We start from the raw sequence: 26,751 nt of genomic DNA, 5'->3' as shown, positions 1-26,751 counted from the left end.
TGTAGTCCTGACAGAGGGTGAATCTTTGATAGTGGGCACCAAGAATTCATGCATTACGCCGAAGGATCCAGATGCTTGATAATCAGGAAAGACATCTTCCACAACCCTGCCTGAAGATCTCCGATTCACTTCATACGAGGCCAGCTCTGCTACCTCACCTAGAAGATGACATTCTGCTGATCAAGCGTGAACCGTCTGCTTCAGCTCTTTGGCCAGAAGCTTGAATTTCGGAGCTTGAACCAGCATTAGATGGCTTCATCTCTGTCAACAGTTTTAATTGTTTTTGGCATTATTCAAGAAAGCCGGTCTGCATTCTTTGCATTCATTTCCATCGGTATGTCAAGAAGGTGGTGTACTCTTGATACTGCAGTCATTTGAATCTTAAAAATTCACGCTGAGGAGAATCATTGCCATGAGATTCATCATAACATCTCGGTTCATTTTTCATTTGACGTCTATAAACATTTATGCATGTATTGTAGTAAGTTCATTGCACATATGAACTGGAGAGTTGATCAGATGCACGGCTCACTGAATGTGACCCCGCCGTCCTGTCTGTACCTACACGTCGCTTTTCTTCAAAGAAACTTGCATTCCAGACCAAATGGAGAAGAATCCTCCCAATATCGCAGGCAGAGAGAAAGGTAAGTCTCCAGAATTTTATTAAATAGTCACTGGCTTAGATGCCATTATGTGCTGATTACTCTGAATACCCTGGTGTAAGAGGTTACAGTTTAGGTCAATTCTCTTTGGTGTCCTGCATATGCTCACCTTATCTTTGCGTTTTACCACTTTCGGAATTTAAACGTGTGTATTCAGTATATTTATGTGTAATTAAATTTTAAATTTGGATTTATTTTTGATAACCAAGGCTATTTAGTTGACAAATTCTTTGTACTGTATTTCCATAATCATACCTTGATAAGAAGTTCGCTTGGTGCTGTTAGAATACCGACGAACCCAAATGCTCCAATTAACACGGACGCTAAAGTCTCTCTTCTTGCGAGCGTTTTTATAATGTGTCACGTGACCCCGATGCCAGAGGCTCTAAAGCAGCTCATCCCATCTGCAGGCCCGGGTCCAGGCCGCTACGCCCTGCCTCCGACTATCGGTTTCCTGGGGCATGATTTTACGAAGTTAACCAGCCCCGCGTATTCCTTCCACGGCAGGATGTGCGACCACAGTGAGTGCCAAGGGCGTTTAATCAAAAAAATGTATTTTTAAATATGATTCTTTCTTCCTTCTTAACATTAAGCAAAAATTCCGGTAAAACCTGAACAAAGACCAGCAATAAAACCTAAAACCTTCACATTTTATATCAATAAACTGTAATGTCAGACTTCGGCCACTTGAGGGTGCACAAGATTTAACCATCCTGAGTTCCTTTAGGCGGAGGTGGTTCGAGGTGGCGGTGTTTATCCTTTGAGACGTTATCTCCACGGTAGGCAGCGATGACATAACTTTTACCTGTTAAAAGATCTTGATATTTAACTATGGAAGATTATAAGCACAAAAATTCAAATGGCAATTCATTTTGCAATTGTCAATTCAATATTCAACCAGAGCATGCATTTGTCATTTCAATATTTAATCTGTGCATGTAATTTGAAAATACATTTTGCAATCGGCAATTCAATGTGCAAAGTGCTTATGCAATCCTTAATTCATTTCATAATGTTTTTACGAAGTTAACCAGCCCCGCGTATTCCTTCCACGGCAGGATGTGCGACCAAGGAAGTGACGTCGTTAATGAAGGTCCACCTTGATGAGCGGTCTGACAGTTGGGAATTGCAAATTGAGTTTTCTCCCCAACATGCAATGCAATTCCCGGGGACGCCATTGCCATTTGAATAAAGAGGCAAAAAGCCCATGGCAAAACGAAATGCAATTCAGTGAATTGTCATTCTATTTTTTATTCAAAACATTATGAAATGAATTAAGGATTGCATAAGCACTTTGCACATTGAATTGCCGATTGCAAAATGTATTTTCAAATTACATGCACAGATTAAATATTGAAATGACAAATGCATGCTCTGATTGAATATTGAATTGACAATTGCCAAATGAATTGCCATTTGAATAAAGAGGCAAAAAGCCCATGGCAAAACGAAATGCAATTCAGTGAATTGTCATTCTATTTTTTATTCAAAACATTATGAAATGAATTAAGGATTGCATAAGCACTTTGCACATTGAATTGCCGATTGCAAAATGTATTTTCAAATTACATGCACAGATTAAATATTGAAATGACAAATGCATGCTCTGGTTGAATATTGAATTGACAATTGCAAAATGAATTGCCATTTGAATTTTTGTGCTTATAATCTTCCATATTTAACTGAAGCAGTTGAGTTTCATTTTAATCGGGGCAGGAGCTTTAGGGATCTGGAATGCTGTTGTAAACCTCTTTAATTACCAAGTCTCTATTACTGTATTTATATTTGCAGTTTAACAAACGTTTTTGTACAAAGCCACATACAACTTAGTTACATTTAACATATTAATACTGTTGCTTTGTTCACCCTCTATTACAGAAGAAAAAAAAAGTATTTTATGAGAATGAACTTTACAGGCATTTAATACTAATTTGACCAATTAGGTCAGATGAATTTAAACCAACGCACATATTGTTCTTGAATAACAATGATCTTTCTCTAGGCTACGCTTTCTTTCCTAGGATTTCAAACTGTACAGTGCTTGGATTTCAAACTGCATATTTTTAGCCAAGTCTGGTTCGTAAATAGTCATTTATATTCATAAAATGATTTATATTCAGAAAATAAAGTGATGTGTCAAATAGATTTTTTTTTTTTTGTGAAACTAAAGAGATGAGTAGGGTGAAGTTTGTGCGGATTTATGAAAGCCCTGTGAATTTTTTTTTATGACTCATGGGTGTCTGTCTTGGGTGTGCACTGCACAGTGTTCTCTGTGGACTCCAGTCCCGGGCCTAAATATCACGTTGACGCAAAAATAACTCGCTTCGGTAGGGACGGTACCCCAGCGTACTCAATGCTGGGCAGGATGAGGCGTTGTGGTAAGTCTACTTTTGTTAGCTTCTCAATTTTATTTCATGGAACCCAGTGCAGTGCCATCGTCCAGTGCTTTAAGAACCACAGTATGCACACGAAAAAAAAGGACATTAAACTAGATTTCCGTGTTTCTTAAGAGCGAGCTGTTTTGCCACATAAAGCTGTTAGAAAATTTGAAGCTGTATTTTGTAAGCGGCTTGTACTTGTAAGTGTAATACAGCCAGCAATGGCAAAAGTACCTATTGAAACAAGCATTGTTCTCCTTTTCTGAAAAACTGGATGCTTTTGCCGACTGACATTTGAAGGTAGGTTTCAAAAAACCAGGAAATGGTCGGTGCAAGAGCAGTCCTCTTAGTACCAGCTACGCTAACTGGTGGATGAGCACTGCATTTTGTAAGACAGACACTCGTGCATGGGTGTTCTTCCAGTGCAGTGAATCAAACTGCTGCAGTATTCAAAGCATATAACTGTATTCATGTGCCCAAAATTGCGGGCCCTCTGGATCTGCTTTTCACAAGAATAAATCCATGTCTCTTTCACAGTGACTAACTTCCAGACTCCAGGACCCGGTTCCTACAACCCTGAAGCAGCTCCGAATGTTAACGGCCAGCGACGGCCCCCGTCATACACCATGGGCTCTCGAACTTGCTACCGCGGGGTGGACAACATTCCAGCCCCCAACAGTTACAGCCTCCCTTCACTAATGGGCTCTAAAGTGCCCACCAAGCCAGCCAGTGCCAGCTACACCATATCAGGACACTGCAAATCCGGGGGGGCGTCACAAGACCTGGCCAAGACCCCAGGCCCTGGCAGGTACAACAGCACCGATCCCAGCGTTTATTTACCCAGGCAGCCAGCGTTCTCCATGCTCAGCCGGCACAGCCTCCCCCGTGACAGGACCTGCAAGCCGGGGCCCGGCTCACACAGCCCCGAAAAGGTCATGGTGCACAAGCCCCGCCCCCCAGCGTTCTCTATGGGCATCAGACACTCTGAGTTCGTCACCCCGCTGGTGATAGACACTTTGGACTGACCTGCGGGTCTTTCCACCTCAGCAAGATTCCGATCCAGTTTCCTGTCGTGTTCCATAATCTTTTTTTCTTGTTAATGTTTCTTTTGAGATGCCTGTTTCTCTGGTTCCAATCGCAATTTAAAAGAAAAGACAGAAAAAGAGGCTGCTTACGCTAATACGGAAACGTGAGCATGTCAAAGCACATGTCGCTCAAAAAATAGACATATGATACCAATTCACATTTAATGGAATAAAAAAATCTACTTGATGTAGCCCTGTAGTAGAAGGAAAATGGCACTATGGGTTCGATAAACCATAATAAATAACCATAATAAAATTAGGGCAAAATTGTACTAAAGTGCTAATAAGATTTTTATAATTTATGGATTAAAATGGTTAATTCAGATAAATGTATTATTGAAAATGTATTTTTCCAAATTTATGAAAAATAACTAGAATATACTTTGTATGTTCATTACACTTCTTACTGTCATTTAATTCAAAACTGGATTTTCTGTACTATTTAGAAATAGACCTTCTCAACGACCATGCACAAAAATGTTAAATTAATGTAATCAAGAGCAAAATAAGCAAGCGCCTCTTGAAAAAGTAGGTAAAAGTTGTGCTTTCCAAACAGTGCATCATGAATTATAAATAGGCCTAAGTAAAGTGTACCAACCGTTACTTTGTTCTCTTGCCATTGCAAGCAGTGACTGATCGGGCACTGGGAACCAACGCGTTTGCTCGCTTATCAGACGCCGCGCTGAACGCAATCGGGACTCCGGCGCTGTATTACAGGTGGGCATCGCTTCGCATCGCTGCGTCGTTAACTTTACCAGCCTTTCTGCTGCTTTGATGCACCGTTATTCGGGTTTGCTATTAATATTAGCTATTAACAGCAGAAATACCCAGGTGACATTTTAACTTTATCCATGCCTCGCCTGCTGAGCGGAGCCGCTTGGTTACGAACCGTAAACGGAACGAAATGAAAGGCGACACGATTGTAGATAATGAACCGAAACGCCGCGCCAGCGTATTTATTCGAGTTAGGGTTAGTTACTTTTTTTTTTTTTGCTTTGAGATCGGAATTGAATTGCCGCCGTTGTACTCATGGACGTAGCCATTAGCAGTTAGATGTACATGTGATGTGAACCGGTTACCAGACTTGGACCGTGTATATAGAACGAAAACCCTAACCGGGTGCAGGGTGTATGAGTGCGGCTGCATAGAATAGGCAGAAGGACGTTTTACCGGGGACCCAACACATACAATGTACACGCTGACAATAACCTGCAAGATGGCCAGCTCAGGAACTTAATGCGATAATCAAGTATATTGGATATGAGGTGCAAAATAAAGGAATTGAAGACGATCATGACCCAGTAACCTTGTTGATTTTTTTCTTGCTATCCGGTTTTTCAAGCTCGCTGGCTTTTCAATGTAGGTCACTACTGACGTTTACTCGCTGGTATATAGGTCCACTGGACAAGGTGTTTCAATAAGTACTGACTACTACATTAGTCATGTATCAAAATGATATTAAAATGTATGTTATGTTAATTTCAGTTGGAAAAATTCTTGTCTGGGTTTTGTTGTAACTGTTAAGAAAATTAAAATAAACTAGATGCCTTTAACGAATGTAGAACGACGGAGGGAAATGACAAATATGTGGTAAAGCTGGTCTGAAAATATGAACATGAGACAAGTTTAAAATAATTAATTCAGTTACATTTAACGAATACATACCTAAATAAATCCTTATATAGGGAAGAGATTCCTTCATAGCATTACTTAATTTCTTTTACTAATTACTGTTGTTTCTGTTGTGTTTTTTTTTTTTTTTTTTTTTTTTTTACAGAAAACGTCATTTATGTTAATAGGCACAAATTAATACGTTTTTTGGTCCCGTGTAAACACTGAGCTAAGCAAACAAAATTAATGATGAACAGAGGAGCCAGGCAATTTAATCAAGAACGAAGTCAAACATGGCCTTACCAGAGTTACGCCATGGACATACACTGACCTGGTTGTTTCACTTTGCTGCTTTATAAACTTTACGTTTTAAATGTCAAAGGTGGTTAACCACATTGTTTCTGTGAAGGCAGAAAGAATGTTTGCCCGCCTGTCATGCCTATAAAATTGAACAAAGTGCAATACAAACTATGCACAAAACAAACCACACAAATCTTGCTACACTGGTATTTGGGCAGCTTTGAATCTTGTTTTGGTGGCCACTTATTCAGATTCAAATAATATTACAATGATGAATTTTCATGCATTTGCTGATACGCAAGTGCAAAAGAAAAAAATAAGTCTGGACAGCAGTCTCTACAGTATTTCTGTATATATAAAAAAAACGATTTCTCCATTTTAAAATAATAAGCTGAATTTTTGTTTGTAACTGAGTATCATTGCTCAGTTTATATAACCAGATTGTCTGACATCTGTTTCTTGCTAGTGGACATTATGTATGTATGTACGTTATTAAATAGTTGTACTAAGCACTTCAATAAACACATAGTTACCTCTTCATGTAATGATTATAATATAGTGGAATGATTGATTTCTTGACTAGTCAACTCTCATCTTGAGCATTAACATGCGTTAGCCTGCATCAAACTGCAGTTTTTTTGTGTCGAACAAGGAAGTAAGCGTGGTAATCATGTGATTGGATGCTGGTGAACACGTGATTGGATGCTGGCGCTAAAGAGGGTGTGACCCATAGCCTTGTGGTAAGTGTGATAGGGGCATTCTGCCGTGCTGCACAGGAGAGCGATTGTTTGATCTATGGACACATGGTTAGTGGTCCTACCCACACAGTTCGCCTTTGCGCACGCGGCAGTCTGCGCACTGAAAGTGAGTGTGATTCATGTAACTGTGTGTTTTATAGATAGAGCGTAGTTTGTAGCCAGCTCAGATAAACCATCATACATTGATACTGGTGAGTTATGTTTCGCACATTATTCACTTGTATGGAATTGTTGTGTTTTTTTTTTAATCTCTCTGATGAAAATTTAACTTTGAATATGTGGCAGTAGCTAATCATTTCTCCTCCAGACTAATTTGTATCTTTCTTTTATATGTTTCCTCATGCAAAAAATAGAAATAGAAGACAAAGTAAATCCATACTATTCTAAGACGTCTCTCCATAAATATGCTCTGATGATGATATGGGTGATATGATTATTATAATTCAGGGCAATAATAAGTAATTCTAATGTACACTAAATGGATAGAGTACATTATCGGAGGCCTCATTCAGAAACCTTTGTGAAAGGTTCGGAGGGACTCTGTGGAGTGGTGGTCATAATATACTGGCAAGTAGTGTGAGCGGTAGGTTACTCAACTTTTTCGCCATGACATAATGTAACCTGTAATTGTAGTAACGATGCAATACAACTGCAGTCTAATTCAAGATCGCAGCAATCTTCAGAACTTATTTTTAATAGTCTAAATAAATAGATACATATATGACAACAGAACTTTTGAATTTATTTATATTCTTATTACTTAAGTGTCAGGATAGGTCCCTGTCTTGTCCTGTTCTGCCTGTTGTTACACTGTTTGGGCAGTGGGTGTCACTGGTCATCCCGTTCTGCTCCCTGTTTTCCCCAAGATTTACCACAGTTAATATCCTTAGGTTTTTCTTGGTGCCAGGATTGCTGCGTGGTTGAATGTGCTGAGTGTATAGCTACAAGTCATACATCCCATACCGTCATGAGCTTGACTCTCACTTTGAACATGTACAATATTTCTGTTCTAGAATTTGTCTTGGTTACCTCACGTTAATCATGTTCCTTCTGTTTATGTACCACAGTTAAGTCCTCGCTTTTAGTGTCTTTGTTCTAGGTAACCCTGCCTTTGTCCAGACTTATACGTATGTCCTGACTTCCTTGTATTTCCTGGTATTTGAATCCCAGGCATTTTGATGATCGTCAGTGTCCCACACTTGTTCCTTGTTTAGCCTTCGTTACCAGTGTATATATGTGCCTGTCCATGTCCTGCTCCTCTGTCGGTTATTGTAGGTGTTAGAGCATGTTTGCCCATGGTCCTTGTTGATGCCCCTCACTGTAAAATCTTTCCCTTTTTGTTAGATAGCTCTGAGTTCCCTTGTTGTTCAGTTTCAGTCCTACTTACTTCCAGTATTTTTTACCTGCCTTTGTTCCAACCCCTCATGGTCTCTTTAGTTTTGTTGGTTTGGTGGTTTGTTTGTGGCAATAAAGTTCCCCTTTGTCTGGAAAGCTGCATTGTGGACCATTACTCATGCCTTGATATTATAATAAGGAGAGAAATGATGTGCTGCACCCTGCACATTCAATCTGTGACAGAAATCTGCTGTGTGCTTTGCCATTTGTTTGTATCATGCAGTGAGAGGGATGGATTGTGCTGCCTTTTAGCACTTTAGCGCTATATTTGAATCACACCATATTTGGTGTATTTTCCTTTCACATTATGATGTACATTTTTTACTAAAACTAAAAGCAGTGTATTTAAGGGGGAAATTAATATGCAATGCACAGGCCTGTAAGCAAGATTAATTAATCATTCAGATCAGAATAGTTTTAAGTGTACAGCCTATAACTTTGCTATTTACTCATTTAGTTAGCTGAAGCGGCTGCTGAATAGATTACTAGACCTAACCACCATCAGGCAGGACCCGTGTTTGTTTCTGGAACCAATGAAAGGGTAGAAGAACTGTGAGTTTCAAGAAGCCTTTCTGCACGCTGCTGTCAAACCGAGTGGTACTCTTCTGTTCTTTTGGCCTTCCTGTTAACTTTAAAAACTCTGGCTGTTCTCCCCAGACCTCCCTTTTTAGAAGATTCTTTGACCACAAATGCCACGGACTGGATGTGTTTTGTTCATCACAGCATTCTTTGTAAACTCTAGACCAAGGGTCACCAACCTTTTTGAAGCTGAGAGCTACGTCACGGGTCCTGAGCCATACGAAGCGCTACCAGTTTGAAACGCCCTCCTAAACTTATCTAAACGTCATGTGTAATAAACATCTTTTAGATGTTTTCTTTTTCGATATTGTCATTTTCAAATCTATATAAATCTAAATGTGATTAAAGAACAGCAATTTTAGACGCTGCTCACTGGTCAGTTGTGCTATTTTTAGAACAGGTCCGTGGGCGACTCATGTGGTCCTTGGGGGCATCCTGGTGCTCACAGGCACCATGTAGGTGACCCCTTCTCTAGACACTGTAGTGCATGAAAATCCCTATAGAGTGGGTGTTTTTCAGATGCTGGAACCGCCACGTCTCGCACCAGCAATCACACCACATTGAAAAATAGATCAAGCAGCTTAGCCATTCTGGTACTTAGCCAAAAAAATAACTGATCCTCTAGGCTCTGGTTGTATGCTGTATGTACTCAGCCAGAGGGTCTGCTGTTTGTAAGGGCAGGCTGTTTGCATTAGAAAGCCGGTGTACCTAATAAACAGGCCGGCCGCTGAGTTTATGCTCAAAATAGGTGATATTGACGATTTATATGTATGATTTCTGTCAGATGCCTTAAGCTGTAGTTTAGCTGTAGATGATTCATATCAGATTATTGGTGAGCCGAAGGGGCTTCTGTACGAATATCATTTGTTTGATATGCTAGGTGAAGGAAAAATCTTCAGGTTATTTTGAGGGCAATGTTGAATCTTTTTATGCACATAACCTAGTTTTAGTTAGACGACTGCATGTTTGCTATGTGCTATTTAAGAATTTTGGTGCAAGTTATTTTGAGTTATCTTACTCTTCAACTCCGATTTCTCATCCCATTATGTCTGGATGAATAAACCTGAGATTTTTTGGTTAGTCCTTTATCGCTCGTGGAGGATTGTGTCCCATCAGCGCTAAGCGGGTGAGCGATCCTCTCATACCACCTGGAGACTGGTATAATTATCTATCGCAATGCAGATAAGTCGAAAGTCCTCAGGCCCTAATAGTAGTTTCGCATGTTCGGTTTCCCAGAAAAGGGCAAACTGCTTAACCCACTTACGGCCATTGGCGAGGTGGCCGAGTTCCCGAGGTCCATCCAGCCAAAAGCCGATCTGACATCATACAAAAAGGGGGGTTGCTCAGGCTTGGTGCTCCCCAGCTCCCATCGGGCTTGGCTGATGACTCTCTGGGGAGCAGGAAGAGGCAGAGAGGCACAGGCAACAGGGAGAGAGAAAGGCCCAAGGCTTTTCCCAGTAGTAATTCTCCTTAAGTACTCTTCCATTGTTCCCACGTGATTTTATCGCCCAAGCACAATCATTTTTCAATGATCGTACTTTTGCTTCGTCATAATTTAGCCCAGCCTGTGGCTCTCTCAGTGTGTTATGGGCAAAAAAAACCCCCATTGTTCCTGTTTTCTATAACAAACATGGGGGTCAATGACGCACTTCAGATACGCAGTGTTAAAACACATATATATGATTGCGTCTGGTGATGTAACATGCGGCGATACCTAATGAGCTAGCCAATGAATTTATGCTCAAAACAGGTTCATGTTCATGTTTTATATGTATGATTTCTGTGGGATACCTAAAGCTGTAGTTTAGCTGTAGATGATTCATATCAGATTATTGGTGAGCAGAAGGAAATTCTGTATAAATATAGAAGAAGATGCTTACATCAACAACAGGCTGGCCTAATATCTTACACTTTTGCTAATTCAAAATGGCCGCCGTGCCAATGTTTACCACAGAATTGCGTGGCAACATTTTTACAGTAACCCTTAAAAACAAACAAAACTATTGTTATCCAATTTATTATTTTGTTCTTAGTTAAAACATATTTCTGAGAAATTTCAGCAGTGTAAGCTTTAAAGCAGCAGTGCATTTAGCAAATTTTGTTGTTTGGTGAAGTGCATGCACTCTAAACATTCCCTCTGTTTCTTTCCGTCTTGTCGGTCGTAGTGTCATTTCATCTATGGAACTTATTTCCCACCCATATCGAGTTTTGTCTTTTACTGCACTGAACCTGATCACATGGACACATGCCCTGACATTACACACACCGTGCTGCATGTGTTGGACACCCGAAGTGGATAGAACGTTTATATGTTTTAGCGTTTCTTTTTAAATCAGCACCTAGCGCCTTTCATGTGTGTCCTGCATGACATCATGGGCCAATTGATTATGGGCTGTATGCAAATCAAGTAAAGAGAGTAGAACATTTATTTCAAAGATCAAACACCCACACAGAGGCTTCGAAAATGTCGTGCTGCAAAATGTTTCCTGTTGTTGTTTCTGATAATATAAAAAATATAATTTCAGTTCACGGCGGAGGCTTGCTGGGTCTGCCCCTGAGCCCTGAACGAACGCGTTGTGTTGACATGTTGCAGTAACTTGTACCACTTCTGTAAAGGTTTCTCTGCTCATCCTGGAATCCGCGTGGACCCAGGCTGCACTCTCATCCCCAGTAGCCCAAACAGAGGTCTCCTTCTTAAGCTTCTTCTGAAACTCCTGCAGGCAGCCTTCAAACCAAGACCGTCGCTTTAGGCCATGGCAGTTGGGACTGATGGCTGTAACGATTTCGGCACGTTTTCCAATGATCGTGCTTTTGCTTCGCTGCAATTTCGCCCAATCGCCAGCCTGTACCTCTCTTGGTGTGTTATGTGCCAAAAAACAAACATCATTAGCAGTCAAATGGGGTCGATGATGCTTTTCAGATACGAAGTCTCAAGTCAAAGAACACACATGTATGACTGAGTATGGTGATGTAATGTGTTTACTGGTTTGTACACAAACAACTAAACGCTGGACAGCTGGTGGTTTTTAAAGGGCAGGCCCATCGCTTACTGTGTGTTAGTAGAACTCCCTCCCCATTAGCCACTGTAATTAGACACGGCTTATTTCCTGCCCAGGCTCCTGCTTGTGCGTCTCGTCTGCCACGTGCCGGAGGGGCGGAGTCAGCAGATGTGCGTTAGCTAATGCAGTGCGAGAGCAGCAGAGCAGGGCAGGGCTAATAGACTACCAATAACAAGATGACATCATCGAGAGCAGGTCGGGGGGAGGGAGCCAGCCAACCCGGGGAGCCAAGCTCAGAAGAAAGGAAGGCTTGGAGGCACAAAGTGGAGAGGAGGCGAGAGGGAGAGACTGGGAGCCCGCTCCTTCAAGACTGACAAGGGATACCTCACTCTCCGGAAGAATTTGCGAATTAAAAAGATAATTTTTCCTCCCGAAACGCCTCTCCCCTCCCCCTCCCCTTTCCCCTCGTCCTCCAAGCGCATCCCCCTACCCGTCCTTACGCTGAGCTGCTCCCCCGGGCATGCTACTTAAGCCAAAGTATGGCCGCTTTCGCAACGACTCTGTGACCTCCTCCGACGACCTGATGCAGAGCTTAGCCATGAGCAGCAAAGTAGTAGCCACTCCGGTCGTCCCCTCGGGCTCCCCGTCCCTGCCGCTGCCCCCCCTGCAGCCCCTGGGCCGTAATCCCAGCCCCCCTGCCGCTCCGGCCCTGGCCGACTCCCCCGGCGTGGACGGGGACCAGGATGGGACCACTACCTTCTGCATGCTCATTCCCAAGATGCCACAGTGGAAGTTCTCCAACTCTCTGCTCAGCAGAAGTCCTTCTGGCTCCAGCTCCAGCAAGGACTCCAGCAAGGGGCCCCCCCAGGGCTCGGCGGGGCCCGGCGGGGCGCCGCTCAGCGGCCCCGTGGCAAGCCTGGCTGCCGTCCTCAACTCCTGTGACCCAGTGTGTATCGCCCCGTGTTCTCTTCAGGCTGTTGCCCGGCAGCGAGCCGCCTTGGGCTCCAGCAGCCCTCCAGCCCCCAGAGCATCCGGCGCGGTGGCACTTGAGAGCGGCACGGGGACGGGGATGAACCGCAGGGGCAGGGTGGACGGCATCCGTGTGGGTGGGGAGGACTTCACTCAGAAGGGGAGCTTCATCCACAAGCCCTCCCAGGGATGGCTGCATCCAGACAAGAAGATCACAGGACCTGGAGCTTCTTACATCGTCCGGGTGAGTCCACTAGTCTGCTCAGGTGCCTGTGCTTTCACTTTCGTAGTACTTTCTCGAAAAGATTCTTAATTCAGGCATGTGTTGAAATAGTTTTGGGGCTTGACCTGACTTTTATTGTTCCATCCTACGCTCACGTAACTCAGAGCAGCTTATGTCTGTATGTGTGAGGAGGAAGACCGTCTGTGTTTGGCTGCTTACGCTCATGGATGTGTGCCGTGTTGTTTTTAGTTGCTGTGCCCCCTGCTGGACTGAACTTGGAGGTTTTCCTCCTCAAAGAAATTCACAAACCCGAAATGTACACCGCAAACAAGCGTTAAGAATACCGGCATATCCGTACATTAGATAGCTGTTTAGCGAGTTTACATTTTATTTTAGGATTCATTGTTGTAAGTATTACGGCACGGAAACTACATGTAAAATCATGTACAAATTTATGTAACAGTCACTTCAAATAAGCATAACAATAGTGCACATATATATTCTGCTCGATATTCCAATATTAGTTATTACTTGTGTGGGTTTCTCATTAATCTTTTGTTTATCTGACCAGTGCAAGGTTATGCACACACATGCCCTGTAACTGCAACCTTTTACCTTGTGTGTTAGCTAGAGTTACACAAATATATTATTTTTGTATCTGTGTCGTCAATCATCTATTTGTATATTTGAAAATGAGTATTACTGTGTGCTTATAGCACATGCAGGACTTTAAATTCAGACTCTTTTACGTCAGAATCAATGATCTCCCACATCCCCCTGCAAGCCAATACGGATCGTCATTATGCCGGGCTTGCGCCAAAACACGCTTTCTAATTGCATTATGCTAGACCCATTCATTCCTACATTCAATCAAATTTAATTACACTCATTTATATTACGTGTTATGGGGACGAAGCGGGGCGGAGCGGGTGGTTTTTCTCATAGCTAATATGCGATAATAAAAGTTACGCTTGTGTGTTTGAGTTGGTGCCTGACGGATAGTTATTACCACTATGTATCAGGGCCACTTCAGTGTCCCCGCCGATGAAACGGGCGTAAATCGCGCACTCTAGTGTTCTTAATATAAAGATGTATTAAAATGGATAAATATTGTGTGGGCGTTATAAGTTTAGGGTAATGATATATCTTTAAGTATTAACAAAATTCTTAAAGGTGGAAAAAAATCCCCTATAATTTGCAACCATGGATATATGTAGCATAAGTCACCTTTCCGTTCGGGCTTCCTGACAGCGAAATCTGCCCCAGCGTCGTAATGTTACTTCACCGGCACTGCGCCGCAATGCGCTTGTGAAATTAAAAACCATTGCTTGGCAAGGATTGCTTCACGCTTCCTTTTATCTTGATTAAAACAGGAGAAAGCTCGTTGTGATCAGGGACTTTCATCGCGCGCAGGAGCCGCTCTATTTCTATCACTTCTGCTTGAAGATAAGCAAATGCATAAAACTGACTTCCTTTACGGCTGTTTCCTAAAGAGCACGGTTTCGCTGGCTCCGAGTCTTATACATTTCTTAATGCATGCACCAGTATTCACCGGACTAAGCGTGCACCAGAACATCCGGCTCTACCTGCCTAAAAACCCCGTAGCACTAGTGTTGAATCGACAATGTGCTTGCTGTTGCAAATTGGGCTGCGAAATCTTGGTTTGTCAGTGCAAGTTGATGAATATTGATGGTGGTGTGAGGCTGCGGGTGGAGGCAGACAATAAGGGCTTTGAAAAGCAGAACATGTGTTCCCAATGTAACTCTTCCCCTTTGTGTTCTAATCTTATTAAAATGCCCAATGCCCTTGTAAGAAGATGGATCCTCCGGCGGGCCTGTCGGCCAGGATATGTGCATGTTGTCCGCACTCCAGCATAGGAAGCGATCATGAGGCATCGTTTCAGCTCTAATCAAATGAGAAAGTGGGGGTGGGGGGTGTGCTAACATGTCCCATCTCTCTTCTGGCTACAGCCTATGCATTTGTTTATGTACTGTAGTTTGTTGCGTGGTGGTGGTGCCCACAGAAACCTTTGGTAAACATTACCAGAGGGTGGGGGGCAGCCATGAGTAAGTGTATAGTAGTGTATTAGCATAATTGCTGCACTTGCTGGTGTTTATTGATGTGCTTATTGACGTCTTGTGCCCAAGACCACAACGTTCCGGCAAATCCTCAGTTCGGCCGAAAGAAAAACGCATGAGACTGTCACAACATGCTCTACAGCATCTGCAGGTTCTGGGTTGTTGGTTCAGCCAGGGGCAGGCTGGGCAACTTCATAACTCTGCTGGTTGGACCCATAAAAAACGTAGAGTGGCAAATGATTTTGTTAAAATGTGGCTCTTTATACTTTGGTGCAAAATGTCTGTGAATTACCCCATTATATCAACATTGTACATATTATGGCGTGATACCTCTTCCGGTTTCTTTATTCACACTGAATCAGTCAATGAAGATTCCTGCATCTTCACACAAAACACCCGCCAGCATCTGTGACCTGGCACTTATCGCAGAGCTGACATCTTAATGCCCTGGATCATTGCTTATCGGTTCAAAAAACAATTATCCTCCTCAGACTGCCAATCATGACGTCATTCTACGAGAGTTCTAGAAATTAATCAGTATCTAGAGTGACATTAAGTCAAAGCATTGTTCAATTACGACCAAGTGTCAATCATTTGTACTGTGCATGGCAGCTGAGGTCGCAGCAACTTACAAATGCTGTATGTGATAAAGGATTCAGTTTCAGAACCCGGTTTTAGCACGCTGACATTTCTGATTGACATTTGACATTAGAAGGTCTCAGAAAGTGAATTTCACGCTAACTTTACGGCGTAAAAATATACAAAATGTCTCCAAACGGATGTGAACCAATGCATTATTTTCCCCTTCGTCACAGTATATGGGCTGCATTGAAGTTCTGAAGTCTATGCGATCTCTGGACTTCAACACCAGAACACAGGTGACAAGGTGAGTCTGGACTCACTTTCTTTCTGTCGTCTGTGAAATCTACAGTGCCCGTAAAAGGACAGGGTTACAAAATATTATTTTAAAATAATTTTGCATTCCCTCCCGAAACATTTACGTTCCGCAAAAACAATTCCGAGTGAATGCAGACGTTCTGCAAGGTAACGTAAAACTGTTCAAAAATAATCTCCAGGTCTGTCCCCTTATGGGTCCTGTACAAATTTGATCAGATTTCTTCCATAGAAAAATAAAATACTTTCAATCAAATGCTGATGTGTGTGAAGCGCCCAGACGCAAACGATGCAGTAGATATATCACTAGTTAGATTTTACTGCTTGAGCACAGCTGAGTACAATTAGTGTCCATGTTCTGCCATTTCATCACGCATCTTCCCCAGATGGGGTCTTCAGTGAGAACACGAATGTTTGGACGATAGATTTTTAATAGGTGGAGATTTGCGCTAAAGCTGGTTTACATTTCACTGGGCTCTTTTACATTTTGTCAGTTCAATTTTTCAATCGCTCTTGTTTTCGAAGGCGGTGATCTTCCTTGTAGCCATCTTGTGCTCTTGTGTGCACAGCCACAAAAGGTGCAAGCATGCACACATGGAGGTTTATGGTGATGTGCTGGAAAACTGTGCCTGCACCCCCCCCCCCCCTCCCCTCCCCCGCTCCTCCAGTCGATCGATACTGTAATGTGAGCTGCGGGCACCAGCAAGCGCTAAGTGCAGGCAGAGCAGCTGAGATGGAGTGATAGAGATATATATTATCGATGAAGCTCTCTAATGGCTGTGCTGCAGTGCACTAGGTCATATACAGATAGATGCAAGATGGTGGAAAGTGCCTGTATGGTGGGGGCGGGGGTGCCAAACAAACAACCAGCCAAAACAGAAAATGTGAAAGTATATTTGTCCTAAGAACGAACGTTACAGCATGCAGCTCACTGACTACAAATTAATACTTCACCAGAATACACCGAAACACAGTAATCTGCACTATAATGTCACTATAGGCATTGTAATAATAGACTTTCGCTGCTTGAGGATGGGAGAATTCTGGAATCAAATCAGTTCTGACAGTCATACCACCAGACCGACAAGCACAATCAGCGTAATGTTTATAACACAGAAATTCGATCAATCATTTTAACTCTTCTGATATGGACAAGACGACACACAAGATGCAATCTGGGAATGTTGACACACAGTTCAGGCTTAGATGGGTCGGCACAGTGAGGAGTGTTTGTAGAGCAGGTATTATCTCACCATGCAGATAAACATATAGGCACGAAGTGGAGCGGGGAGAGGGACACCACCTCCACGTTCCAGGGTTTGATGTGACTCCCAGGCCCACACTCAGAAGACCTACACCCATCCTCTATGTGATGCTTATTATTGTATGAAAAATACGAGCAGATGTTGCTGGTTGTTCTCTTAGTTGTCGTCCCTTCACAGGGGAGTGAGATTATGAAAAAGAACAAGCCTGAAAGTTCTTAATGTAGAGGACAAGCTTTGCTTTTTAAATATTTATAAGCCACTTGATCCCGACTGAGTCCTTGACACAAGCAGCTGTCGCTGGTCCCTCCGGTGTTTTGATACTGGCTCAGATCAGAGCATTATCGACCGTTTTCTGTCAGTTTGAGCGACAGCCTCTTACCAGCCTTCTCCCCTACGGCTAGTTTACCTTTAAATTCCCTCCTTGTGGCTGCCCTGGATTCTGTAGTTTACCAGTTCGGCCTGCTTACCAACTGATCACGTTAGTCCAGATTAGACTTCCCGTCCAAGCCGACCCGCGACGCTCTAACCTGTAAACCTTTGGGCTGACCTGCTTTCCGCTGCTCTGACACCTGCTGCCAAGTGATTGTCTCGCAACTTGAAAGTTTGTTTTAAGAGTTCAGTTTCGGCGAGAGTGATGGAATGAGCACTATGTAAGCATCACCTCCCTTGTTTGAAAGAGATGCCTAATGGGGTGTATTATTTTGCTAATGCGCTGCACTGAGGAAGAACATTTTTATGGCTGGATGCTGTTGCTAGGCGCTGTCTTATAGAAGTGGCTGACTGGAAATAATTATTATAGCTATTACTGAAAAGTAGAGTCGCATTACACTGTCATACAAGATGAACTTGCTGTTTAATCTTAACTACTGTATATCTTGGCCAAATAATAACTCCACAAACCCGTTTGCGTTCTGGGTGGTTCCTATCACGGGGTCTCCAAATCGCCACCGTCAAGCACTTCAATCTGGCTGATGTGTCCCTGGGCAGATCTTTTTCAAGCCCTTGTCCGCTGTCCTTCTGTGATCTGACGCTCGTGACTCTGCTGCCCCGCAGGGAAGCCATCAACAAACTCTACGAGGCCGTTCCTGGAGTGAAAGGGGCCTGGAAGAAAAAGGTGAGACCCTCTCAGCACCAGCTCATCTAAGCCTGGTTTTGTGAACGAACCAGGGAACCGACATTTTTTAAATTTTTATTATGTATTATCGCAGGCTAACAGCAAAGCGCTGCCGTGCATCATGGGGAAGTGCAACCTGCGCTTCGCAGGCATGAGTGTCGCTGTCAATATCTGCATCGAGGGCCTCAGCCTGCTGATACCTACAACGCGTCAGGTCAGCACCCCGTGGGATATCCTCGCTCATTTAGATTTTACATAGATTATCTTCATTGAGGCAAGTTTTTCACTCCGCTAGTTTGAATAGATGAAACACACTGTTTGTTGACTCATGGCTGAAGTGACCAGGATTCCCAGCCCCAATCGGGTCCTCGGAGACCCATCAGTCTCCCTCCCTCTCCATTGCTCCCCTCCAGCTCCCTGCCAGACAGTCTAGGACTAGATTGGGAAACACTACTCTAGGGCGACCCCTGCTGTTGGGCAGATGCATCCAGGACCTCACTGATCATGACACATTACTCTATGATACAGGCACACTGCCCACAGCAGGCCTGGCCAATCTTATCCGCAAAGGGTCAGTGTGTATGCGGGTTTTTGGGGTAACCTTCAGGTCAGCTGTTTACACCCAGGTGTGAGGACTCCTCAGCCAATCAGTCCTCTAATTAGTAATCTAATTAGGGAGTTGCAGCGAAAACCCGCATACATAGCGGCCCTTTATGGATAAGATTGCCCTACATCGTTGAGGTGGATGTGTGGATAAGATGAGGGTGCGTATATGCTGAGCGGGGGGACATGCAGGCAGTGGGATGACTGGCGATGCCAAATTGAGGAAATGATGTGAAACAAAAGAAATGACAATGTCACTTATAATAGCACGTCCCTCAGGAATCGGTGAAGTCATATCTAACTCATATTACTCATTATGGATCTTCCTCTGCTCTATCTGCCCGATTGTTGCATATATAGAGAGAAATTTGTTATTGCTCTGTGAATAATGTATTGCAAAGACTAATTATATCTCCTTCCTTATATTATGGTACTGCCAAGCATTTTTCATTTAAAACATTAATTGCTTCACTGAACTGAATATTAAATACGACGGTACATGGTTAGACAGTGTCATTTATATTTCACACATTAAACATATACATAATGACAGCAGGGATGACAAATGACAATAGCTGGTTAGATTTAATAAAGACAAATTGCCCATTGATGATGACTAAGTATTTTTCGAAGACTTTTTTTTTAAGTTTGCGTCATTATAATAAATGATTCATTCACATCTGTAGATTTTACTTTTAAATTGTTTATTCATGTTCTCTTTTGTTTGTACCTTTACATTCGCTCTCATTCTGCCCCTTTCGCTGCATCTCTCTGTTTTTGCAATCAGATTCTGGGCTGCTGTAACATCCTACGATCCCTCCGGGGATCAATGAAGTGTAGAACTCTGCTCTTACTGTTCACATAATATCAGTCCTTCCTGCGCTTTTGAAATGTCACGCTTCTATTTCTTTGTGCGTGTTTAGGCAGAATTTACTCAAGCGGGAGTGATCGTCCCCCAAACGATCCCCTCTGAGGTTTAACATGAAGACCAGCTGGTTGGTCTCATTTGATGCATGAATTATTGTTTGTTTGTTTTTTTCCGACTAGGTGATCGCTCACCACCCCATGCAGTCCATCTCGTTCGCCTCTGGGGGAGACACGGTGAGAAAGGCCAGCCACAGCACCATTTCACGGTGCTTAAATTCAACCTGACAGCCTTCACTGGGCGATTTTAATTTTACTTTTGGTTCAATTCATTTTCAGGACACACCGGATTATGTGGCCTATGTGGCTAAAGATCCTGTCAATCAGAGAGGTAAGAGTCCGCCCTGCCTGACCGTAGCATCATGGGAAATGTAGTTGATGGTTAAAACTACACTCACCAACACGCTTCTTGGCCCCAACTCCCCCAAGCCTGCCACATCCTGGAGTGCTGCGATGGCCTGGCACAGAGTGTCATCAGCACCATTGGCCAGGCCTTCGAGCTGCAATTCAAGCAGTATTTGCACAGCCCTCCGAAGGCCATTTCCGCCTTGGACAGGTGAGGGCGTCACACTCAGCACCCACAGCAGCTGCTGTCTGTGTGCTGACATTAAAACACATCAGTTTTGGTAAATGCATGTGTGAGTCTACCTACATACAGTGCAGTAACCTTACATGCATACAATACAGTTAAAACAGAAAAGCATGGTTTATCGAGACACTCCTGGCATTAGTCAACAAACGTAGCTCTTTAAGCTAATGGTCTCACCTGTCATAAGGTTATCATGACTTTGACTTCATGGGTCTTTATACTCTAAGCTTTTTACCCTCCATCCATCCATCCATCCATCCATCCATCCAGCCAGCCAGTCAGCCATTCGTCTTACATAATCACATATCTAGTAGAGCAGTGTTTCCCAACCCACTCCTCAGGGCCCTATGACAGATCCCTCCCAGCACTCGATCACGGAGCAAAGTCATGGACTGTCTGTGTTTCCCCGAGGCCCAGGTTGGGAAAGGCTGCAGTAGAGAGTCACATCCATAGACTATTTTTGTTGTCCGTGGGATTTAGGAATATTAGGACTGGTGAATCGGCATGGGGTGACGACGAGGACGCTTCGGAGCACGACTACTACAACAGCATCCCGGGGAAAGAGCCCCCAGTTGGGGGCCTGGTGGACTCCAGGCTGAGACCCCCTGGGACTTTCCTGGGCCACATTCACTCCCAGCCCCCCAGCAAGGCAGCGCAGGTGTGTCTCTGGTGCTCACTGCTTACCAAACACATGGCTGTATCTGCACACGCATTTTGTACTTTTACCAAAATAAGCTACGGCCCGTTCAAAGCGCCACGATAGCTTTCTCAGATGCATGACTACTTCATCCAGAAACTGAGTTGAATTAGACGGTGACATTCAGATTAATGCTCCTGATTTTTTGAGCCTTAAATATGAGCTGACTCGTTGACAATTGTTACAGCGGATTAGCCAGCAGCGACTTAGCATTTTAACATTTGTGGGACATCTGCTTTGTTAGTCAGGGTCTTCCTCAAGAAGAGATACTGCCCACCCCCCTGGCCAGTTGTGTTATGAGGTCCACTGGGACACGGAGATTAATAGTGGCTCAGGTGAGACCCCTTGTGGTGTGTGTCGGTACTGCGGTACATTCTTTCATCCATCCAAGCATCTCCCATAGCCGCTTATCCAGTATAATGCCAAATATATGAATAGTCGGTCACCAGTAACAGTTTTTTCATTTACTCTCATGTACTTTAAGTGTGTCTGTAGTGGAATATACTGGTGAAAATACTGAATATATGAATGACTTCTGTAGACAGACAATTTGGTTTTTAACGGCATAACACTTGTGTGTGACTGGTGTTTGCCACATGCTGTGCAGGCCTGACCTCGGACGGGTACCTGCGCGCCGACGGCCACGGTCCCGGTAGCCGTGACTACGAGGAGCACCTGTACGTAAACACTCAGAGCCTGGAAGGCTTGGAAGCGATGGCCGAGAGAGGCAGGAACGCGTGCTGTCCGGAGAGCCCCAAGAAGGACATCTTCGACATGAGTGAGTCGCACCTTCTCTGGTCTTGGAGTCGTGCTGACTGTCCAGGCCGGACATCCTGTACATAATATAGCAAAATGAGATGACTGGTACACGGCAATTTTCTGAATTTCAGAGCAGAGACACTCATTTATATATAGAATCACCAGGCAGTCCCCCCTCCCCTTGCTGCTGTGCTTGGCTGTCTGCCCCAAGGGCATAACTTTGGGTTGAGTGTTGGGGGGGGGGGGTTGTAGTCTCCACCCATTTAAGCGGGTCCAGGGGGTTGTATTAGCTGGTTTTGATTATTGGGGGGGGGGTTGCAACCCCCTCATCCCCCCATCATTTCTCGTCTCCACCCATCATGTCCATGGAGAGAGAACTTGATATTGGGGGGGGCAGCTTAATAATTGAAACATTTTGTGCGGGGGCGAGGGTGTGAATGAAGCCAAATGAAATATTAGGGGTTACACATTCCCCCCATCCGCGCCGGGTCTCACACCCCTGACTCCCCAGGACCCTTCGAGGACGCCCTGAAGCTACACGAGGCCAGCGGCGCCCCCGTGCTGGAGGAGCAGTGGCCCAGCCCACCCAGGCGCCGCGCCCCCATCGCCCCCACCGAGGAGCAGCTCTGCCGCGAGCCCTGGTACCACGGCCGCATGAGCCGGCGCGACGCGGAGAAGCTGCTGGCGCGCGACGGTGACTTCCTGGTGCGCGATAGCGCCACCAACCCGGGCCAGTATGTCCTGACAGGCATGCACTGTGGACTGCCCAAGCACCTGCTGCTCGTGGACCCCGAGGGCGTGGTGAGCGAGGCCGTGGGAACCAGCGGATATGCAGAGCTTATTGTATTACAGAATGCTTGCCGACATTTACCTCATTAAACAGGATCCATCGTTCAGCTGCAGGAAAATTAACTGATTGGCCTTTGATTAGACGTCCGGTACCAGTCAGAAGTGGCGACACACCTACTGAAAATCACCTATTTATCAACAAGATACTAACCCTAACCACACCTCCAGGTTGTGACCAAAGAGTGAGAGCAAGGAAGCTCAGAATTTGTAGAAACTTCTTCAAAACTGCTGGAGAAGCATCCAGGTGACTACATCTGGAAGCTGGTTGAAAAAATGAAAAGTCAAAGCTTCGAAGTAATTTTGAAGAGTCGAAAATCTTGGTCATTGAAATATCTGATTAATATTACTTCGGCCTTTTACCTATAAGCAGCTAAACATATATAAACAGCTAAAATAGAAACAAATGTATTAAAAGCCGGTGTGTCCAGACTTTTGACTGGTACTGACTTTAGAGACCCACATAGCAGACCTGGAATGGGCCCTGGACTTTGGGGTCCACCATGGTAAATTTGTGAAGCATTTACTCTGTCTGAATGTATGGTCCTGTTACTGATCTGCACATTTGTATACTTCTTTAGAAGGAAGAGTGCCCCCTACTGTCCAGTCGGGATCACACTCAGTTATTTCTGCATGAGAAAAGTCAAACTGCATCCCCTAAGGCACCGCATAGGGGGAAGCTTGTACCCGTCACAGCTGCTTTTCAGCTGTTTGCTAACTCACAATTTTAACACCTTCGCCTTGACAGGTCCGGACAAAGGACATGCTGTTCGAAAGCATCAACCATCTCATAAACTACCACCTGAAAAACGAGCTGCCCATCGTGGCCGCAGAGAGCGAGCTGCACCTCCAGCAGGTGGTCTGTAGGAAACAGTGACACTCGCCCCCGCCCCCCCCCCCCCCCCCCATAACATTCGTGGTGGTAAGTGCACAGGCGGCGCTCTTGGGGTGGACAGATCGCTCTGATTTACGCCCTGTACCCCATCGTTCACTGTCTCCCAGCTCTGCTTCGAGCCCCTCATCCATTTCTCTTCTGCACTTTTTCCTCGTTTTGCTGGCGGCTCGATGAAACTGACTTTTCGATTTAAAAAGAAGCAAAAATCAGTAGCTGAGAGGGAGCATTTCTCGCCGTGTTGCAGGATGTGAACGGGGTCCTGAAGCTCCCCCCTTTTGCAGGAACGCGCCGTGGACCCTGAGAAGCAGACCTATGCACGCCCTTGGCCAGTCCCAATCACTAACATGGAGCTTCATCTACGAGAACATACCCCATGGTGCGAGTTCCCTCAGGGGGGTGCCAATGGCAGCAGTTGTTGAGAATGTACGTTTGGGGCCTGATCTGATCTGATTGATCTGGAGTGATGCAAGCGGATCTCAACTGTATCTCAGAAGTCTTAAACTGCTTCTGGAGAACCTGTCGAAAAGGAGCTATGGCAGCTTTTGTATTGCTTTTCTTCGTCCAATGGGATTCGTTTTTTAAGCCCAGAGCCTGAGTGAAGCTTCCTTTTACCCAGGAATCCATGACGCGGAAAGCCGGACGCGGTGGATGACTCTGAGCGAGAAAATCCATCCGTATCCCTGCACTGCGAGAACGTCAGCTTGCCTGTAAAGCTCCTCTGAGTCTGAAGGACCTGCTTCTTCTCACAGGTCTTATAGCTCGCTTGGAGGTTCACTTTATTGACAGCTTATGCTATTGGATGCTGTTGAAAGAACATTCGTCTGGCGAGAAACACAAGCCCTGTTTTACGGACAGCCTTATACAACCACTTAGGATGTTTACCGCTGGTGGCGTAAAACTTCCCAATCTGTTGAAATTCACCTGAGAGGTCATGTTGAAAGCGATGCTTTAGTTAGCCATTTTTAACTCCGGATATTGTTTATTTTATGGCAGCATTATTTTAAGATTTACCTCAAGACCACATTCCCGTACGATCTTCCTAATTTACTGACTTTCTTCCCAATAAAAAAAGAAAAACAGCCATTAATTCTGACCAGTATTGCACAACAACTTTGCCAATATCCAGATTCTGTGAAGCTGGACTTCTCGTTTTCCTGCTAGCCCCCATGACCCCTCTGCTCGCACGGAGGAGAGCTAGGCCCTGCGCTCGCAATCCTCCTAGCGTTTCGGTGACTATGGCACAGTGAATGTGAAGCTGGACACTCGTGGTACGGATGCTGGTCCTGCGGAGTGCTCTTAAACTTCAGCTTGGCTGTATTGTGTGTGGTCACATTCAGCTCGTTCATAGTTTTCCAGAGGAGATAGATCCGGGATGCTGACAGGAAGCGGCTTCCACTCTCTGTCCTTTAAGTGTCATTCTTCCATCTTGCTTGTCCTACGACCAGGTCTCCCCCAGATGCTCTCAGACTGTGAGCTTCGAGACCTTGTGGTTAAGCTTGTCTCTGTGTGCCGTCAAGGAATCCACAAACAGCGTATATATTAATGCAGAATATCAGTCCTGGTATCCAGTACCCCTGAGAAATACAGAACAGTGCCTTAATGGTCTCCGTGCCCATCTACATTGATTTATGTTGAACAGAAAGTATAATTCCTCATGTATTTGGATATATGTGTGTGCATCTTATGTAGGCAGTGATGATGGCAGAGTTAAAGCTCGGTCTGGCCCAAAATTGCTAACGATTAGGTTTATTTTGATTAAAGGTAAATGTGTCTTTCGTTTAGAAAGTCCAGTATAATTTATTCATCTGCACCTATTCTCAAGATGATGAGAAGATGCTGGTTTTGCCTTCCTTTGTAGTGCACATTCGGGCTGCTGGTCATCCAGCACTTCATGAACCATTTGCTGTATTTTTTTGACCCTGCTAGATGGCGCTCTCTGTTCAAAAAAGGGCACAAAGCATGTTCCAAAGCAAACCAAGAGCGCCATCTAGTGGGGTCAAAAAATTCAGCAAATGGTTCATGAAGCGCCATTTTGTCAATCACTAGCATTTGATGCTTCCAACTGAGCTCTAGTGAGTTGCTATTTGGCGGGTCCTGCTGACCCGGAGGTCACTCAGCACATGGCCAAGGAAGGAGGAATGCCAGTCATTTCCGTGTTACACTGAACGCAGATTTCCAAAAAAAAATTCCTCTGTGCACCTGCCTGCCATCTCGGGAGGTTCTTGCGTTGGCTCCTCTTTGAAAGAAATGCAATTTTCAATAAAACTCTTCCAAAGAAGGGAAACGTCTTCTGTTTGTTTAAAACTGTCAGGCTGAAGCTGCTCTTCGCTCTTGTCTGTGTAATTTTGATGGGATGGCCACCACAAATCAGCTGCTCTCAGCATATTTGCCGATCAAAACCCTGTACAGAATGTGTACACTACTTGCATCATGATTGATTGCAGCACACGTTACTTATGGAAAATGACGTCAGATTGCTTGCAGTCTAGCAAACCTTACAGCTGGCATCCCCTTTACTGCATGGAAGGTCTGAATTGAAGTTCCTTTTAATTCGCTGTGAAAATGTGTGTGAGCATTTTCTCAGGACAGAATGAAAGTGGGTCACCTTTCATTTCAGCCATCGTTTGAACCGTTTACCCTGTACACTTTACAGGGTGCTGAGGTGTCAAGCCTGGGGGGCGAGGTGGAAAGGATTAACCTGTGCTGACAGCCCACATCCTCTTTACCCAAAGCACCCCACACAACTTCTGACAAGTGCTCGGAATAATACAAGTGTCCATCTCAGTAGGAAAAGCAGCAAGACTAGATAAACGCACACATCTCTCCTCATGTTCTCTCTGGGATTTATTTTTTAGATTTACAGTTGTCACTCAGACTTTTGAAACCAAGTAATCTTTCCATGAAAACCTTTAAAACAGGAAAAATGTAGAAAGTTCCACCAAAGTAAGATACAGGAAGTTATAAGCTGAAAAATCTGAAGACTGGGTGATATTGGTGAGCAGGTGGTGATCTTCAGTCAGAAGAATCTGTAAAAAGCTTTATGATGTACTCTATAGACTTAGAAAAACAATGTGGATAAGGAATGTCCTCACGATGATGTATTTTGGCACACAAATGGTGGTTCTTCT

The 26,751-nt window shown here is 44.2% G+C and overlaps 2 protein-coding genes across 6 annotated transcripts; both read left to right on the top strand.

The window, feature by feature from the left end:
* Positions 1-1,032: 1,032 nt before the first annotated feature.
* odf3l2b (outer dense fiber of sperm tails 3-like 2b) lies at positions 1,033-4,560 on the top strand. The gene is made up of 3 exons (XM_048977198.1): positions 1,033-1,183; positions 2,927-3,040; positions 3,578-4,560. Exons 1-3 carry the CDS (start codon positions 1,036-1,038, stop codon positions 4,063-4,065), a joined length of 750 nt encoding a protein of 249 aa, XP_048833155.1. The 5' UTR covers positions 1,033-1,035; the 3' UTR covers positions 4,066-4,560.
* Positions 4,561-4,741: 181 nt separating this feature from the next.
* Positions 4,742-25,907, top strand: shc2 (SHC (Src homology 2 domain containing) transforming protein 2). 5 transcript variants are annotated; one of them, XM_048977197.1, is made up of 14 exons: positions 4,742-4,842; positions 12,741-12,980; positions 15,853-15,923; positions 18,250-18,310; positions 18,405-18,524; positions 19,961-20,014; positions 20,117-20,168; positions 20,267-20,393; positions 20,907-21,084; positions 21,368-21,458; positions 21,731-21,901; positions 22,394-22,683; positions 23,477-23,584; positions 23,905-25,907. In XM_048977197.1, exons 2-14 carry the CDS (start codon positions 12,837-12,839, stop codon positions 24,040-24,042), a joined length of 1,605 nt encoding a protein of 534 aa, XP_048833154.1. In that variant the 5' UTR covers positions 4,742-4,842; positions 12,741-12,836; the 3' UTR covers positions 24,043-25,907. The 5 variants fall into 5 exon arrangements, with proteins under 5 accessions (XP_048833154.1, XP_048833151.1, XP_048833153.1 ...); XM_048977194.1 differs by lacking the exon at positions 4,742-4,842 and adding an exon at positions 6,477-6,900; XM_048977196.1 differs by lacking the exon at positions 4,742-4,842 and adding an exon at positions 6,772-6,985.
* The last annotated feature ends 844 nt before the right edge of the window (positions 25,908-26,751 follow it).

This window comes from Brienomyrus brachyistius, chromosome 15 (genome assembly GCF_023856365.1).
Source record: "Brienomyrus brachyistius isolate T26 chromosome 15, BBRACH_0.4, whole genome shotgun sequence".
NCBI classification, from domain to species: domain Eukaryota; kingdom Metazoa; phylum Chordata; class Actinopteri; order Osteoglossiformes; family Mormyridae; genus Brienomyrus; species Brienomyrus brachyistius.
The sequence above is the reverse complement of the archived record's forward strand: the minus strand, read 5'-3'. Positions and strand labels throughout refer to the sequence as shown.